The sequence below is a fragment of the Hylobates moloch genome, unplaced genomic scaffold, assembly GCF_009828535.3.
Source record: "Hylobates moloch isolate HMO894 unplaced genomic scaffold, HMol_V3 SCAFFOLD_10, whole genome shotgun sequence".
NCBI lineage: Eukaryota > Metazoa > Chordata > Mammalia > Primates > Hylobatidae > Hylobates > Hylobates moloch.
In genome coordinates, this window is record NW_026652285.1 from 107,713,024 (window position 1) to 107,730,954 (window position 17,931).

At 48.5% G+C, this 17,931-nt stretch overlaps 1 protein-coding gene across 3 annotated transcripts; it reads left to right on the plus strand.

Annotated features, from left to right (window-relative positions):
- Positions 1-5,827: 5,827 nt before the first annotated feature.
- PAEP (progestagen associated endometrial protein) lies at positions 5,828-10,852 on the plus strand. 3 transcript variants are annotated; one of them, XM_032165611.2, is made up of 7 exons: positions 5,828-5,968; positions 6,365-6,504; positions 6,891-6,964; positions 8,169-8,279; positions 9,313-9,417; positions 9,688-9,734; positions 10,451-10,852. In XM_032165611.2, the coding sequence occupies exons 1-6, from the start codon at positions 5,873-5,875 to the stop codon at positions 9,702-9,704; spliced, it is 543 nt and encodes a 180-aa protein (XP_032021502.1). In that variant the 5' UTR covers positions 5,828-5,872; the 3' UTR covers positions 9,705-9,734; positions 10,451-10,852. The 3 variants fall into 3 exon arrangements, with proteins under 3 accessions (XP_032021502.1, XP_032021501.1, XP_032021505.1); XM_032165610.2 differs by having other exon boundaries at positions 9,688-9,704; XM_032165614.2 differs by having other exon boundaries at positions 6,431-6,504; positions 9,688-9,704.
- Positions 10,853-17,931: the final 7,079 nt, after the last annotated feature.

Here is a 17,931-nt window from a genome sequence, read left to right on the forward strand (position 1 = left end):
AAGTCCTAGCCCAGAACATGACCACAGCCTCATTGCAGACCCTGAGCCAGAACCACCCAGCTGGGCCGCTCCCCCACTCCTGACCCTCAGAAATCGTTGTTTGAAGCTGCTGTGTTTGGACACAATTTCTTATGCAGCAAGAAATAACGCACTCAAATTTGTTTTTCATTAAATAATAATAGACTCTCTGTGGCTGCAGTTAAATTTTTTTAATGTGTTGGATCTTCCCAATACTTGCTTTTAATTGTATTCTAATGAGTTCAGAACAGCCCTTGCTAACCCCGCTACCAATGCACTCTCTTTTTGAGAATTCTGCCCGCTGCCCCGTGTATTCTGAAGGCTTTCTCCTCGGCTGTGTGAGTTCTAAGGGTCACTCAGTTGACCATTTCCAAGGTTTCCTCCCTGCCCCTCTGTGTGTCTCCTGAGCACTCCGTGCAGCCTCTTCTCTCCGAAACTTTGCCCAGCATAGTTGAGTCCCTCCACCTCCCCACACTCTAATACTCTTCTCCTCAGTGTGTGTGGGGTGGCGCCCTGGGATCTGTTTGGGTTCGCTTGCCCTGAGCCAGGCCTTGCTGGGGTCACAGAGCTCAGCACTCATGTTGTGTCTCTCAGGGATCATGATCCTTCACTGCCTGTTGTCAAATATCCAGAAAGCACTGCTTCCGAAATCTCCTGGATTTCTAGTTGTTTAAGGTGAGCAAATACGATACCTGCTATTGTATGTTAGCCAGGAGAGGAAGTTTGAGTTGTGTTGTTATTTTTTAGCTTTTGTTTTGAAATAACTATAGATTCATGGGAAGCTGCAAAAATAGTACAGAGGGGTCCTGCGTTCCCTTTGCCTGCTGTGCATAGCTACAGTCAGACCTCACATAACTACTGTGTGAAAATTTACATAACCATACATCGTGCAGAACCAGGTCTTATTCGTATTTCACCAGTTTTCTATTCACTTGTGTGTGTGTGGTTTTATGCAATTTTTTACGTGTGTAGATGTGTGTAACCACTGCCACAATCAACATATAGAATGGTACCATCCCCACAGAAATCTCTTGTTCTACCCCTTTAAAGACACACCCATTCCCCAGGCCCAGCCCTTGGCTACCACGAATCAGCTTTCAATTTCTTCTTTCTTTCTTTCTTTCTTTCTTTCTTTCTTTCTTTCTTTCTTTCTTTCTTTCTTTCTTCTTTCTTTCTTTCCTTTCTTTTTTGAGATGGAGTCTCGCTGTGTCACCCAGGCTGTAGTGCAGTGGCACCATCTCGGCTCACTGCAAGCTCCGCCTCCCGGGGTCATGCCATTCCCCTGCCTCAGCCTCTCCAGTAGCTGGGACTACAGGCACCTGCCACCACACCCAGCTAATTTTTTTGTATTTTTAGTAGAGACGGGGTTTTACCATGTTGGCCAGACTGGTCTCGAACTCCTGACCTCAGGTGATCCGCACCCCCTCGGCCTCCCAAAGTTGGATTACAGGCGTGAGCCACCACGCCAGGCCCAGCATATGCTTAGTTTTAAAAGAAACTTCCAGCTGGGCGTGGTGGCTCACACCTGTAATCTCAGCACTTTAGGAGGCCGAGGTGGGAGGATCTCTTTAGCCCAGAAGTTCAAGACCAGTCTGGCCAACATAGTGAGACCCAGTCTCTATTATTTAAGCTTAAAAATTTTTAAATAAAAAACAAAAGCAACTTAGAATTTCCAGCATGGCTGAACCATTTTAGAGCCACTCAAAGTATGCATTTCTCAACATTGTGAGAGCTCCAGTTTCTCTCCGTCCCCACTAATATTTGGTTTGGTCCCTACTTTTCACTGTAGCTGTCCTAATAGGTCCCTACTTTTCACTGTAGCTGTCCTAATAGCTAGGCTGTGATATCTCACAGTGGCCTTAATTGGTGCTCCTTGATAGTCAATGACATTGAGCATCTTTTTAGGTGCTTATCTGCCACCCATAGATATTCTCTGGGGAGATGTTCCTTCATGGTTTTTGCCCATTTTCTAGGTGGATTTTATTTTTGCTGTTGAATTTTCAAAGTTCTCTATATCTTCCAGACACCAGTCCTTTGTTGGATATGAAATTTTAAAATGTTTTCTCCCAGTTTGTAGCTTGTCTCTTCATCCTTTTTTTTTTTTTCTCTCTCTCTCTTTTTGTTTTTTGAGAAGGAGTCTCACTCTGTCACCCAGGCTGGAGTGCAGTGGCGTGATCTTGGCTCACTGCAACCTCCGCCTCCTGGGTTCAAGTGACTCTCCTGCCTCAGCCTCCTGAGTAGCTGGGATTACAGGCATGTGCCACCAGGCCTGGCTAATTTTGTATTTTTTGTTGTTGTTGTTTTTGTTTTTGTTTTTTGAGATGGAGTCTCGCTCTGTCGCCCAGGCTGGAGTGCAGTGGCGCAATCTCGGCTCACTGCAAACTCCGCCTCCCGGGTTCACGCCATTCTCCTGCCTCAGCCTCTCCGAGTAGCTGGGACTACAGGCGCCCGCCACCACGCCAGGCTAATTTCTTTGTATTTTTAGTAGAGACGGGGTTTCACCGTGGTCTCGATCTCCTGACCTCGTGATCCGCCCGCCTCGGCCTCCCAAAGTGCTGGGATTACAAGCGTGAGCCACCGCGCCCGGCCGATTTTGTATTTTTAGTAGAGATGGTGTTTCACCATGTTGGCCATAGGCGGTCTCGAACTCCTGACCTCAGGCGATCCGCCCATCTTGGGCTCCCAGCGTGCTGGGATTACAGGTGTGAGCCATCACGCTTGGCCCTCTTCATCTTCTTAACAAGGTCTTTCTGGAGCAAGAGTTTTCAGATTTTGATGCAGTATGACTTATCAGTTTTTTTCTTTTGTGGATCTTGCATTTGGTGTCAAGTCTAAGAATTCTTTACCTAGCCCTAAGTCCTGAAGATTTTCTCTTACACTTTCTTCTAAAAGTTATATAGTTTTATGTTTTACTTTTAAACTACGAGTTAATGCGTATGTCAGGTGTGAGTTTTAGATGGAGGTTCTTCGTTTGCATGGGATCAATTGCACGTGATGAATTGTTCCAGCACCATTTGCTGCAAAGACTGTCCTTCTCTTAGAGGGACTCCCGCTTGCCAGGCCTCTGGTTTAAATAAAACATGACCAGAGTGACTCCATCTTAACATGAATAGCTAGACATTCACAAGGCACCTATAAGGCTACATAACGAGGCTATGCTGTTCCATACTGACTACGATAATTTCCTGTTTCTCTGCCTAAAGGACACCACCCCCACCCCCATCCAGAGCATGATGTGCCAGTACCTGGGTGGGTCTCACAGCACATGAGCTCGACGTGGGTGAGAGGTAGCAGCTACGTCCATGGCTGGGAACCCTGGGGAGCTGACAGCTGGCTTCCTGTCCACCTCGGTGCCTCTGGGCTGGTTTTTTCTTTCTTGGCTTTTTTATTTGTTTGTTTGTTTGCTTTGTTTTTTTGAGACAGGGTCTCATTCTGTCACTCAGGCTGGAGTGTAGTGGCCCAATCTCGGCTCACTGCAACCTGCACCTCCCAGATTCAAGCGATTCTCGTGCCTCGGCCTCTGGAGTAGCTGGGATTACAGGCGCGTGCTTATGGTCTGAGAATACCCACATACTAAGCTGACCACCAATTATAACTGCAGAACATTTATGGCCATACGGGGCATCTCCCACCTAGCCTGGAGAATGTCCCAGTGACCTGGGAGTGCAGGGGGTTATTTTTGCTCACAGATAACGTCAAAGAGCAGGCTGAGGCTGAAGAGCGAATGGTCACTGATCGCATTAGGAGCCCCTATCTTTAGCGAGTGCATCTGCATGATCCAGGTTTCACTGTAACTCCTTACAGCTTCTTACAAGCAGAGGCACTCACAGAGGACGGGCGTTCCTCCTCCTGCTTGCTGAGGTTGCCCGGCTCTGGCATGGAGTCGTTTCCCATAAACTTGCTTTCACTGTGGTCTGTGAGTCACCTTGAATTCTTTCCTGTGTGAGATCTAAGAACCCATTTTTGGGGTCTGGACCGGGACCCTCTTTTCCGACAACACTTCCCCCGCGCACTGTTCTTGCAGCTTTGTTAAAGGTCTGTTGTTGTGTGTGTGTGAGTCCATGTTTGCACTCTCTATTTCCCATTCGTCTATGTGTCCATTTCTCTGCCAATACCACACTCTCTTGGTGACTGTTGATAATAGTGCTTGTAAACTTGGGTAGACTAACTCTTTATACTTTATTCTTCTTCAAAATGGCTTTAGCAATTGTAGCTCCTTTGTCTTGACATATACATTTTAGAAAAAAGTTTGTCTATATATCTACACATGGCGGGGTGTGGTGGCTCACGCCTATAATTCCATCACTTTGGGAGGCCGAGGTGAGCAGATCACTTGAGGTCAGCAGTTCGAGACCAGCCTGGCCAACATAGTGAAACTCCCTCTCTACTAAAAATACAAAAATTAGCCAGGTGTGGTGGTGGGCGCCTGTAATCCCAGCTACTCCGGAGGCTGAGGCATCAGAATCACTTGAACCTGGGAGGCAGAGATTGCAATGAGTCAAGATCATGCCACTGTGCTCCAGCTTGGGCAACAGAGCAAGACTCTGCCAAAAAAAAAAAAAAAAAATATGTGTGTGTGTGTGTGTGTGTGTATACACACACACACATCTGTATCTATCTACAAAATATCTTGCTGAGAATTTGATAGGAATTGCATTAAATCTCTAGGTTGAGTTGGGGAGAGCTAACATCTTCGCTGTGTTGAACCTTCCAGCCCATGAACACATCGTGCCTGTCCGCTTCCTTAGGTCTTTGATTTCCTTCTTTGGGTTCAGAGTTTAAGTCCTGTCCATAGTTGGTGAGATTTTTGCCTACATGCTGTGTGTGTGATTACAAATCCTGAACTTCCAGTTTCGGGTTCTGTCTACTCCTTGACACTGTGTGGGAACACGGTGGATTTTTGCGCGATTGCCCTTGCTGACCTCACTCAGTTTTAGGAGGGGTTTTGTAGAGTTCTTGCAGTTTTGTACCTGGGCAATGATATTATATGCGAATAGGGACAGGTATACCTCCCCCTTCCCAATCTGCATGCCTTTAGTTACCATTTCATGACTAGCTGCCCTGGCCGGAATGACCTGCTCTGATGGATGGGAGAGTGGGAGTGGACAGCCGTGTCTTGCCTCAGGACTCAGGTGCTCTCCAGGGAGTGAGATACAGGCTCGATTGTAGGTTATAAAGTGATGCTTCCCTGTGGGAAAAAGTGCATCTAATATAGACTGTAGGACAAAGTCTGAAAGTCCACGGCCTCCCATTTCCACCCCGTCTTGCCTGTGAGTCAGAGAGAAACAGCACTAACAGGCAGTGTGCACCTGTCCAGAGGCTGGCTGTTCGAGGGACACAGGTGTGCACACCTGGGGATGGCTGATTGGAAGGTACAGGTCAGGATTATGACCATGCAGACAGTCACCCACTGGCATGACGTCTGTGGCATCCTAGGGCGGCCATGGGGCTCTCAGGCCCTCTGCCTGCCCCACAAGCCATACCCCTGCCCCAGGCACAGCTATCCTCAGTGCCGGCCTCTGACCCGACATTGTCCAGGAGCCCCAGCTCAGAAGGTGCTCCCATCGCTGGCTGCCAGCCTGGACCCGACCCAGGCCCCTCCCACCTGAGGCCCTGCCAGGAACTGCCCGGCCCGGACACAGAGGAGGTTCCCATGTGGACGCAGGGAAGAGTCTCCCATTGTCCCAGTGGAGGAAGCTGCCCACGGGCCGAGGATGAGTCACGGGTTTGAGGAATCGCATGGCGAGGCTGTGGGCGGGGCTCTTGCCTGCCTCCTCCTCCATAAGACCCCTGAGCCCACAGTGCCTCGGCATCCGTCTCGCTCCAGAGCTCAGAGCCACCCACAGCCGCAGCCATGCAGTGCCTCCTGCTCACCCTGGGCGCGGCCCTGGTCTGTGGCGTCCGGGCCATCGACATCCCCCAGACCATGCAGGACGTGGAGCTCCCAAAGGTTTGAGGCTGGGGGAGCGGGTGCTTTACCGTGGGAGGCCTGGGGCGGGTGGGAGCTGCGGGCAGGCGGGAAGCCCAGGATCTCAGAAACCTACAGGAAGCGCAGAATGGATGCCATGACGTCAGGAAGCCCTCAGCCCTGCTCTCCATCTTTAGGGTGGCCTCTCTGGTTTCCCAGCATCCTAGGTGACTCGTTATTTGGACTTTGGAACACTCCTGAGTTAGCACACACTGGTCATTTTAAGTACAGGAAATTCCATAGCCCAGCGTCCGGTAGACAGCAGACAACCATCCAATGCTCACTGTACCCATCCCAGTTAGACTCAGCCCCGCCTGCACCAGGTGCAACGAGAGCCACGGTGGGGTGGGACCACTGTGCAGCCCAAGTCCCCCTCAGTTGGCAGGGACCTGGCACTCCATGGCCATGGCGACCAACAACGTCTCCCTCATGGCGACACTGAAGGCCCCTCTGAGGGTCCACATCACCTCACTGTGGCCCACCCCTGAGGACAACCTGGAGATCATTCTGCACAGATGGTGGGTTCCTCGTCATTGAGACGGGCTGGGTGGGGGCTCAGTCTCCCACCGCAGGGGTCCAGGACTGGGTGGGGTGGGCGGAGCTGGACTCAGCCCCAGGCATTTGCTGACAGCCAGGGACTTCACTGTGGCCCCTCCATGAGGGTGGGGTGGAAAACTGGGGCTCCAGACGTTCCCTGTCCCCTTGGATCCCCTGCCCCGGGCTCTGGGCCAACAGCCAACCACACAGTGCAGCCCCAGGTCAGACTGAGGAGAAGGTCTGGGCGGCTGCGGGCTGCAGTGCTCCTGGGACCCGGGGAAGTTCCTGCGGTGACCTCATTTTAGGGGTGACAGTGAGGACAACTCCAATTCAAGTGGCCACTCATTCTATTGTCACCACCTTTCAGGGAGAACAACAGCTGTGTTGAGAAGAAGGTCCTTGGAGAGAAGACTGAGAATCCAAAGAAGTTCAAGATCAACTGTGAGCGTCCCCAGGCCCCAAGGGCTGGCTCAGTGCTGGCACGCTAGCCACACTCTCCCAGAGGCGGCTCTGCTAGGGGATGAGGGAGTGGGGTCTGGCCTGTCCAAACTCTGCTTCAGGGAGTCAGAGTGTTTGCTCCAGTCGACCTGATGCTGACCCCAGAGGCATATTTTACCTGGAGGGCAGGGGAAGCACTAATTCTTGGCATGACAGCGACTGGATGTGGTTCTGCACTGTGCCCAGGCACAGGGGACAGGCGCTTTGTGTGAACTGTTCACTCTGGCCTCACAAAAGGCCAGGGAGGCTGCAGGCGAGCAGGTGGGCAGGTGGATAGCTGGGCAGGTAGGCAGGTGGGCAGGTGGGCAGGTGGGCAAGTGGGTAGATGAGCAGGTGGGCAGGTGGGTAGATGAGCAGGTGGGCAGGTGGGCAGGTGGGTAGGTGTAGGTGAACAGGTGGGTAGGTGGGCAGGTGGGTAGGTGAGCAGGTGGTTAGGTGAACAGGTGGGCAGGTGGGCTGCTGTTCCCATGGGCCTGGCTGCCTCCTGCTCACTCTGGAGCTGCAGCTCTGGCCTTAGGCTGAGCTCTCAGGCCTCTTTGGGGGAAGAGAGAGGGGCTTACAGCATGTCCTTGCTCTACTGAATTCTTCCTAACAATTTGCAACATTTTGTTCTATTTTGTTAATTATTATTTTTTTAAAAAAGACAGAGGTGGTGAGGGTCTGGGGTCTCTTATCCCCTCAGGGGCACATTTTCCCAGCAAATACAGTTTGCTTCTCATGCTTGGGACTTGCCTCAGGCCTTTCTGACCCTGCTCGCCCTCCCCAGAATCGAGCCACTCTCCAAGGTCCATTTCTTCTCCCTCTTCCCTCGCCCGTGCCCTGTTCCTGTGCCGTCTCCTGCCGTCCTCACCCATCCATGACTTCTCATTTGGAATCTCTCCAGATCAGAACCTCCCTGCCTGCCGTGTCTGCCTCTCCACTGCACACCTGGCCTCTCCCCCTCAGCCGGGGCTCCATGGCCCTCCAAATTGCTTCTTCTCTCCTTTTCTCCCTGGCTTCCCTGACCATGGCCCACACCAGGGGCCACGTCCCATGGTGTCAGTGGACGAGGAAGCCACTTAGTGTGGTGGGACGTCCACACGCCTGCGCAGGACTCTGCTGAGACGGAGACTTCATCTTCCTTTTGGTTCTTCTCTTCTTTCCCCAGATACGGTGGTGAACGAGGCTATGCTGCTGGATACGGACTACGACAATTTCCTGTTTCTCTGCCTAAAGGACACCACCCCCCCCATCCAGAGCATGATGTGCCAGTACCTGGGTGGGTCTCACAGCACATGAGCTCGACGTGGGTGAGAGGTAGCAGCTACGTCCATGGCTGGGAACCCTGAGGAGCTGACGACTGGCTTCCTGTCCACCTCGGTGCCTCTGGGCTGGTTTTTTCTTTCTTGGCTTTTTTATTTGTTTGTTTGTTTGCTTGCTTTGTTTTTTTGAGACAGGGTCTCATTCTGTCACTCAGGCTGCAATGTAGTGGCCCGATCTCGGCTCACTGCAACCTCCACCTCCCAGATTCAAGCGATTCTCATGCCTCAGCCTCCCGAGTAGCTGGGATTACAGGTGCGCCCCACCATGCCCGGCTAATTTTTGTATTTTTTGGTAGAGACGGGGTTTCACCATGTTGGCCAGGCTGGTCTCCAACTCCTGGATCAAGTGATCCACCTGCCTTGGCCTCCCAAAGTGCTGGGATTATAGGCGTGAGCCACCACACCCGGCCAGGCTGAGTTTTCTCCAGTGGTTCATGGAGTGCTCTGACAAAGCAAGGAGCTGATATGGGGCCAGTGGGACGGTCGCCAGTCAGGGGACTGGGCTTGGTGGAAAGATTAATACTCACTGGACGTCCAGTCAAAACACCCTGAAACCTACGATGCTCTCAACCAAACGAAGGCCGGGAATACCAAAATAGCCACATAGGCACAGCCCTTCCCCGTGTTTCTGATCGCAGCGTTTCCTCTGGTGTCACACAGGTGTCTTCTTGATCAGCCTCAGCCGTGCTTGGTGAGAGCCGGGCGCTGGGGGAGGCAGGCACTGTGCTCTCCTCCTGTGACACTGTAGACGCCATCCTGAGCTGTGCAGAGGGGGCCGGGCCGAGGAGTGGGAGCTGGGGACAGGGAACCTGGAGGCGAGGTGGGCAGAGCCCTGGAGACCACCCTAGGGACCTACTCCAGACCAAACTCTTCCAGACCTCGGAGCACTGGGGCCTCCTTCTCTGCCTCCCTCCTCAGGCAAGGCCTCTGGAGCTCCCCAGCTCTCATGGAAGCCCCAGGGGCCCAGGACTGACCCAGCCTCTTCCACAGCCAGAGTCCTGGTGGAGGACGATGAGATCATGCAGGGATTCATCAGGGCTTTCAGGCCTCTGCCCAGGCACCTATGGTACTTGCTGGACTTGAAAGAGATGGAAGGTGAGCTCCGCGCAGGACACGCCCAGCCTCAGCTGGAGGAGAAGCTGCCTCTTTCTCAGCCCGAGCCCCCTGCTGGCTCTGTAGGACTCAGGTCACTCCTTTTTGGCCCCTCCCCTGTTCTCCTCCAGCCTCCTGGGGTGCAGAGCCACCCTGAGGTGGGGTCCCGCCCTCTCCTGCCATCCTTTCACCCCCTCTCTAGCCCTGGGGCTGCTGTGTCCCCAGCTGTCTCTTCTCTCATTGACGCCTCCACTGTCCCATCTCCTCCCACAGAGCCGTGCCGTTTCTAGGTGAGCTCCATGCCTGGTCCTGCCTCCTGGGTAATGTATCAGCCTTGCCCACTGTCTGCGGCTGCCTCTCTGGGCCCCTGGGACAGACCCCACTGTGTCCAGTTCAGGGCTGACCCTACAGGAATGAACTGGGGTCTGGTCTTGTGATTCCAGAAAGCCAGGCTGCTGACGTCCCTGTCCACGAGCCCAGCCTGTGTCTTGCAGCCATTGTATTAGTCACGGGCTCGTGTCCTACAGTCGGACCTTATGCTTTCTTTTGGGGTTCGGGGTGTTGGTTGGAAATGGTGGGGGCTATAGGAGGAGGAGGGAGGATGGTTACATGGAAGGGCATGAGAGGCTGGGGACCTGCAGGTCTTGGTCCCACATTCTTTTTTTTTTTTTTTAAGATGGAGTCTCGCTCTGTCACCAGGCTGGAGTGCAGTGGCACAATCTCAGCTCACTACAACCTCGACCTCCTGGGTTCAAGCGATTCTCCTGCCTCAGCCCCGCGAGTTGCTGGGAACACGGCGTGTGCCACCATGCCCAGCTAGTTTTTGTATTTTTAATAGAAACGGGGTTTCACCATGTTGGCCAGGATGGTCTCAATCTCTTGACCTCATGATCCGCCCCCCTCAGCCTCCCAAAGTGCTGGGATTTCAGTGCCACATTCTTAAGGGGGTGTCCTCAAGCCCACCACATCCTTCCAGGGCTCCTCTGCAACATCCTGCTCTTCCTCCCTCTACTTAAGTGACCAGTAAACCCAACAGCTCGCCTCCGCCTCCAGGAAGACCAAACTCCCACCCTTCCACACCTCCAGAGCAGTGGGACTTCCTCCTGCCCTTTCAAATAATATCCACAGCTCAGAAGACGATGACGTGGTCATCTGTGTCCTCATCCCCTTCCTGCTGCACACCTGCACCACGGCCATGGGGAGGCTGTTCCCTGGGGGCAGTCTCTGGCAGAGATTATTAATAAACCCATGGAGCATGTTCTGTCTGGATGCGCAGTCATTGCTGGGTGTGGGATTCAGGGACAAGGGTCTGGGGTCAGGGGCAGGCCCAGGCCACCGCCTGTCAGAACCAGAGCTGCTACAGACCCATGGGCAGCTTCTGGTGGAGAAAATACCTCAAGTTTCTTATCTACAAAATAAAAGGGTCCACTTTCACAAATTTGTGAAATATCTAGAAAAATAAAACCAGGACACTCATATCAGAATTGATGAGCCCAGAGGAAAACTCATAGTCTTTAATACTGAAATGGGTTAGCAAGAAATAATTAAAATCAATGCATCTCTAATGAGCTCTTGTTAGAAAAAAAAGCGTTAGAATAAGGAAAGTAAGAAAATAGAACGAAGGAAGATAAAAGCAAAAATGACAAAATCAGAGAAACGTATCAAATTCATGCACCTGTGCCCCAAGGTGGGGAGGGGTGGGCATGGTGGGATTTAACTCACCTGTCAGAAACACCTGGTAAAAAAAATTCCAGCAAGTATCAATGACCACAGATTAAGAGAAAATAGATTAAAAGAGTCATAAGGGATTATGCCATTTGACTCTAGAATATATTTTTTACAATCCAAAAGAGATGATTTCAAGGTAAATATAAGCATCCAAAACAGATCAGAGAAGACTGGAGACAAAGTAGAGTAGGTAAGGACCCTTCCCAAGGCAGACAGACAGACACGGTCAGGGGTCTGTGTCCCAGCCCGGCCCCCAGCATCAAGAGCAGCCGGGCAAGCGGCCAGGGATCACCTGCTCCTTTCGGGAACACGTGAAACCAGGCAACGTGAAGAGTCCCAGGCATGGGGAGGGGGCAAAGCTTCCACACTCGTTTCTAATGCTGGGAAAATATCTCCATCAAAACTCCACAAAACCAGGCCCTACCAGGAGTAACTAGTGCTTGTGCGGCAGTAAGGAATGTCCGCACTGTCTATATAACAAACAGGTCATTTTAACCCAGGCATGGGGGCTCACACCTGTAATCCCAGCACTTTGGGAGGCTGAGGCAGGCAGATCACCTGAGGTCAGGGGTTCGGGACCAGGCTGGCCAACATGGTGAAACCGCATCTGTACTGAAAATAAAAAAAATCAGCTGGGTGTGGTGGCAGACGACCTATAATCCCAGCTACTCTGGAGGCTGAAGCAGGAGAATTGCTTGAGCCCAGGAGGCAGAGGTTGCAATGAGCCAAGATTGCGCCATTGCACTCCAGCCTGGGTGACAGAGCAAGACTCCGTCTCAAAAAAAAAAAAAAAAAAACCCAAAAAACAACAACAACAAAACTCAAATAGGCCATTTCATTCTCATGACTGCCCATGGGGCAGAAGCCCTTACTGTCTCATTGCCCAGTTGGTGGGTGGCACACGGACTGGCAGGGGGTCTAATACCCACACACACAACCATTGCACCTGCTGGCTCCATCACCACACCACCCTGTGTGTCGATGCAAACACCCTGAACAGTATCGGTGCCCCTGGAACCCAGTCACACAGTGAGAGAATCACAGAGGCGTCTACCTGAGCTTCACCCCCAGAAGACATCTCTGGACATAATTGTGTAATTAAAGGATCAAGAATACTATGATTTCTCTGCAGATGCTGGAGTCTATTAAAAACATTAAAACCCCTTCCCTTTAAGTTCTCTACAAATGGACACAGAGTAAATCTCAAGCACATGTCATTAAGTGAGACAAATGAGGCGAAGAGGCAGGTACATGGTCTTTGCTGACTTTCATGTAAGAAAGAATGGAATTAAGACTGTCTACACCTATTTGTAAAAGACACAGGAGGAATGAACGGAAATTAGTGAGTATGGTCATCTCTGCGGATAAAAATGCATGGAGAGGGTAGGAATCGAAGTCAGCCTTTTGTAAGTGTAACTTTCATGCAGTTTTAACTTTTGAGCCAGTTAACATTTTATATATTTAAAATATAAAATTAAAAAAAAAAGTAAAAGGCGACAAGCCATAAAATGAAAACAGAAACAAATGAAACTAAACCCTAAAATCGACAATTTCAGAGGAAAGAAACTGCTTCAGGTAATTGTTTTCTCCAGTGAAGTGTTCTCCTTGGCTGGCTGCAAAGCAATCCTGTGTGAGGCTTGATCACTTCCAGTATTAGTGGCTGTAAACAGGGATGGAACACACATCCTCATTACAAAATCTGTGGCTGGACCTCACACACACCGTGTTGTTAAGAGGATGTTAATTGTGCTACATGACAACTACCTAGCTGCCTGCTGCCAGGGCCTGCAGAGAGACCCTGGCATCTCGTTCTCTCTGATGGTACCCCAGTTTATTCACACTTTGGCCTCTTTTGGAGTATATTCTAGAGCAAAAGGCATTGCCAAGAAGTTCTTACTTCAACCCAGTAGTCACATGCATGTTAGTAATGATATCAGTGTTCTATCAGTCAGAGTCCAGTAAGAAACAGAGAGCACACAGGAAGTAGATAGTTGAGGGAGGACTCACATACAGAGGTGTGTCCTTAGGGAGACAGGAAAGGATAATGCAGTAACTTGGGGCTTAGGAGTAGCCAAACCCTTGCCATTTATAGTCACTAGAGGATAAGGGGGATACAGGGTTTTCATGGTGACTGGAATAAACAAAACAAAGACAGGAGGAACAAAATAGTGTCTAGAAGACATCATAGTCATTGTAGAAATTTAATAGTTGATAAGGGAATTATTTCAAGCCAGTAGCAAAGTATGTCTTATGTAGGAAATAGCATGCAACTAGTTGGTATCAGTGTAACGCTTGCCCCATAAGATGAGTTAGGGAATGTCCCTCTGTTTGCAATTTGTGGAAGAATTTTTGAAAGGTATTATTGCTTTCTCAAATGGTAGGATTTACCAGTGAAGCCAACTGGGGTTTGAGATCTTGTTGTGGGGAGGGTGGTTAGGAAAATTTGTATCTACAAATTCCATTTCTGTAAGGTCAATTCTGGTGATCCACTGCTTCTTTAATAAGCTTGACCCTTTGCATATTTCCAGGAATTTATCCATTTTGTCCAAGTTTTCAAAATTATTTTCATCAGGTTATTCAAAGTATTTTCTTTTTATCCTTGTAATGTCCATAGGGTCTATAGTGGTGTCCCCTTTCCTTATTCCTGAGAGTAATCATTGGTGTCAGCTCTCTGCTTTTTCCTCATTAGTCTGGCTTGAGATTTATCCATTTCATTAATCTTTTTGAAGATCAAACCAGCTTTCAGTTTCACTGATTTCTCTATTGTTTTTCTGTTTTCTATTTCACTGATTTCAGCTATTATATTGAGTGTTTATTTCCTCCTGCCTGCTTTGTTTTAGACAATTCTTTTTCTAGTTACTCAGATGCTAGCTCAGATTGCTGAATGGAGGATGTTTATGTTGTTGAATATAAACACTTGGTGCTATAAATTTTCTCCAAAGTACTGCTTTAGTTCATCCCGCGTATTTTAATATATTTTCCTTTATAACATTTTCTAAAATTTATTTTCTTAGAGATGGGGGTCTTGCCTTGTTGCCCAGTTTGTCTCAAACCCCTGGGCTAAGATGATCCTCCCACCTCAGCCTCCCAAAGAGCTGGGATTCCAGGCAGGAGCCACCACACCTGGCCATATTTTGTTTTCATTTTTTCTCAACTCAAAATATTTTCTGATTTTCCTTGTGAAATTCATCCTTTGGCTACTTAAATATGGTTTGTTTTGTGAAAGGAAATTAAATTTTGGACCCCAAACTCATTTAGCCAAAGGGAAAAGTCACGCTAAGAACTGGGTCACACAAAGCTGCCTCCCCACTTCGGTTACTAAAGACGACGGCTACAAGATGAAAGGCTACCCATCTCCCCCTATTTTGCCCACAAGGAAATTCCTGGTGAGCTGTTAGAACTTTGCCATAGCGATGCAAATTGACAGCTTATCTTTGCAGGTGCAGTCACCCCAGCTAGCCAGACACAAATGCATATCCGATTGTTTCCGCTGCCCCATTGTGTCTCTGTTATCTTATGTAAAATGCAGATTCCCCACATTTTTCCTCTGTCCCTCCGCTTCCGTTTATATGAAAACTGTGTGCTTCTCAATATCCCACCCTTTCCCCTTTACATTTGGAGCCCTCAAAATCATCTTCAGAGAAAGGCATAGACCTGTCTCCTGGGTGCATCCTTAATTTTGGAAAATAAATTTCCTAAAATGATTGAGACTTGTCATTTTCTTTGACGGACAGCTTCATCACCAAACATCTGCAGATTTTCCCTATATCTTTTTGCATTGATTTCTATTTGACAAAAATACAATTCGTATGATTTCAATTTTCTTAAATTTGGAGGAACTTGTTTTATGGTCCAGGATAAAATCTCCCTTGCCGAATGTTCTGTGTGCTCTTGGAAAGAATGTGTAACCAATGATAGGTGGTTGATAGTTAATTGGTTGAGACAACGACCAAGCCTTCTATATCTTTATGTTCCGTCAACTTCTTCTTTATTACTGAACGGGGAGAGTTGCAGTCTCTAGCTACAACTATGGAGTTATACAATTCTCCTTTCAGTTATATCAGCGTCTGCTCCATGCATTATAAAACTCTGTGATTCATTGCATTCACAGATTCTCTTGATAAATTTATCCTTGTAAAAGAATGTGTATTTTGCTGTTACTGCATGGAATATTCTCTTATTTTTACATGTTTGAGAGGCATTTGCATTTTTTTCTGTGAAGAATTAAATCATATCCTTTGTCTATTGAGTTCTTGGAGTTTTTCTATTGACTTGTAGGAGCTCTTTATATATTAAGGAAATTAGATATTATTTGTGCAATTCAGTTGTTATAAATAAAGTTTCCATGCCACAAAAGAAATAACACTCGAATAAAAAATTTTCTTTTTAATTCTCAGCAAGGCAAGTTACTTCTATAGAAGGGTGCACCCTTATAGATGGAGCAATGGTGAGCACACACCTGGACAAGGGAGGGGAAGGCATTCTTATCCCTGACTCATGTGGCCCCTGCTGCTGTGTTGTTCCCCTATTGGCTAGGGTTAGACCACACAGGCTAAACTAATTCCAATTGGCTAATTTAAAGAGAGTGATGGGATGAGTGGTTTGGTGTGAAAAACGGTTATGACAGAGCGGGTAATCAGAATGTAGTCAGGTGGAGCAGGCAATCAGAAAAATCAAGTACTTGGCACAATGACATCTCATTCTTGCCACCTCCACTGAGGCAATGTGGAAATAGCAATGACTACGAAAACAGGTCACATGACACCAAAAACGGTGTTTGAGAGAAGGAATGATGGATGGATGGATGGATGGATGGATGGATGGATGGATGGATGGAAGGATGGATGGATGGATGGATGGATGGATGGATGGATGGATGGATGGATGGTTGGATGGAAGGATGGATGGAAGGATGGATGGATGGAAGGATGGATGGATGGATGGATGGATGGATGGATGGATGGATGGTTGGATGGATGGATGGAATGATGGAAGGATGGATGGATGGATGGATGGATGGATGGGTTGTGGATGGATGGTACATGGGTGAATGAATGGATGAATGGACGATTGGAAGGAATGGAAGCCATAGGAGGAGTCAAAAGTGATACTGAACATGAAAGCACCTTGGCAAGTGGAAGAAGTCATGAAAGTGAGAAGATAAATGACCTATTCAATATAAGTAAATGAAGCCATCTACCATTCATCCATCCCTCCACCCATCCATTTATCCATACATCAATATATAATATCCATATCCACCCATCCATCTACCCTTCCATCTATCCATTCACCACCTCTCTACCCCCATCCACCATCCATCCATCTGCCAATCCATCTCTCCATCTAATCATCCATCCATCTACCCATTCATCCATCTATCCATCCATCCATCTATTTATCTATCCATCCATTCCATCCAATCATACATTCATCTATCCATTCATTCTGTTACCGGATGGTGCTGTGCAATTCCAGGCTCTTGGTGTCCTGAACAGAGAATTTGACGTGGCACACACAAATAGCAAAGCAAGCAGCAAAAGTTTATTAAGCACAGCAGCACTCTGAGAGAGGAGAGAGTGGGCTGACCTCTGCAAGATGAGATCAGCATTAGTTTGGTATACTTTGGGTCTTTTTACGTGTGTCTTTTTTTTCTTTTCTTCCCAAGGCTGCCTAATCTTTAGCCAACATCTGCCTTTTGATTAATAGGTTGGTTGCTTAGTTACTTTGGCCCTTGTGCACTTGCTCGTTGCCTCTATCCCATAATTTTAAGTATATAAATGATATGCAGTCCATATGCATGAGCTTTAATGAGATGATTATCATACAGGGTCATGATAAGGATACTTTTTCTCTCTACTGTGCATGCCTATCTTTGAGGAGCTGCCCCTTACTAGTTTGGTCCAGATCTTGCTGGCCATGGAGTTTCTTTACTTGCTTTTTAATCTTACTTTTGTTTGGCTGCTCAGTTTCTGTCTCCTACTTTGCTTCTTGCTCACCCGTCCCTTTGCCTTGCTTCTGCTCTCTGCTTTTACTCATTCTGCCTTTTATCCAACTTCCAATTCCTTTTATTATTTTCCTGCCTCAATTCCACACACTCCTCTGTCCATCGACCCATCCATCCATCCACTCATTCATTCATTCCATCTAATCATCTGGCTACCCATCCATTCATCTACCCATCCATCCATCCCTCTACCCATCCATCCATGCACCCATCCATCCACCCATCCATCCACCCATCCATCCATCCATCCATGCATCCATCCATCCATCCATCCATCCATCCATCCATCCATTTATTTTATCCGATCATCCATACATCTACCCATCCATCCATTCATCCATTTATTCATTCCATCCAATCATCCATGCATCTACCCATTCATCCATCCCATCCAATTATTCATCCATTTACCCATTTATCTGTTCATCTATCCATTGCATATCCAGAATCAGTAAAAGAGTTCAACCAATGGGGCTGAAGGGGAGCGCACTAGGAGGCGCATCAAGCAATGTACCTTCTTTTTTCTTTTTCTTTTTCTTCTTTTTTTTTTGAAATGGAGTCTTGCTCTGTCGTCCAGGCTGGAGTGCAGTGGCGCCATCTCGGCTCACTGCAAGCTCCACCTCCCGGCCTCACGCCATTCTCCTGCCACAGCCTCCGAAGTACCTGGGACTACAGGCGCTCACCACCACCCATGGCTACTTTTTTGTATTTTTAGTAGAGACGGGGTTTCACCGTGTTAGCCAGGATGGTCTCAATCTCCTGACCTCGTGATCGACCCACCT

Bases quoted from the DNA above. Each gene is read 5' to 3' on its own strand.
- PAEP (XM_032165611.2), top strand. From the start codon at position 5,873: ATGCAGTGCCTCCTGCTCACCCTGGGCGCGGCCCTGGTCTGTGGCGTC. The intron at 6,965-8,168 runs GTGAGCGTCCCC...TTCTTTCCCCAG, and splicing joins AAAGAAGTTCAAGATCAACT to ATACGGTGGTGAACGAGGCT. The intron at 8,280-9,312 runs GTGGGTCTCACA...CCTCTTCCACAG, and splicing joins CATGATGTGCCAGTACCTGG to CCAGAGTCCTGGTGGAGGAC.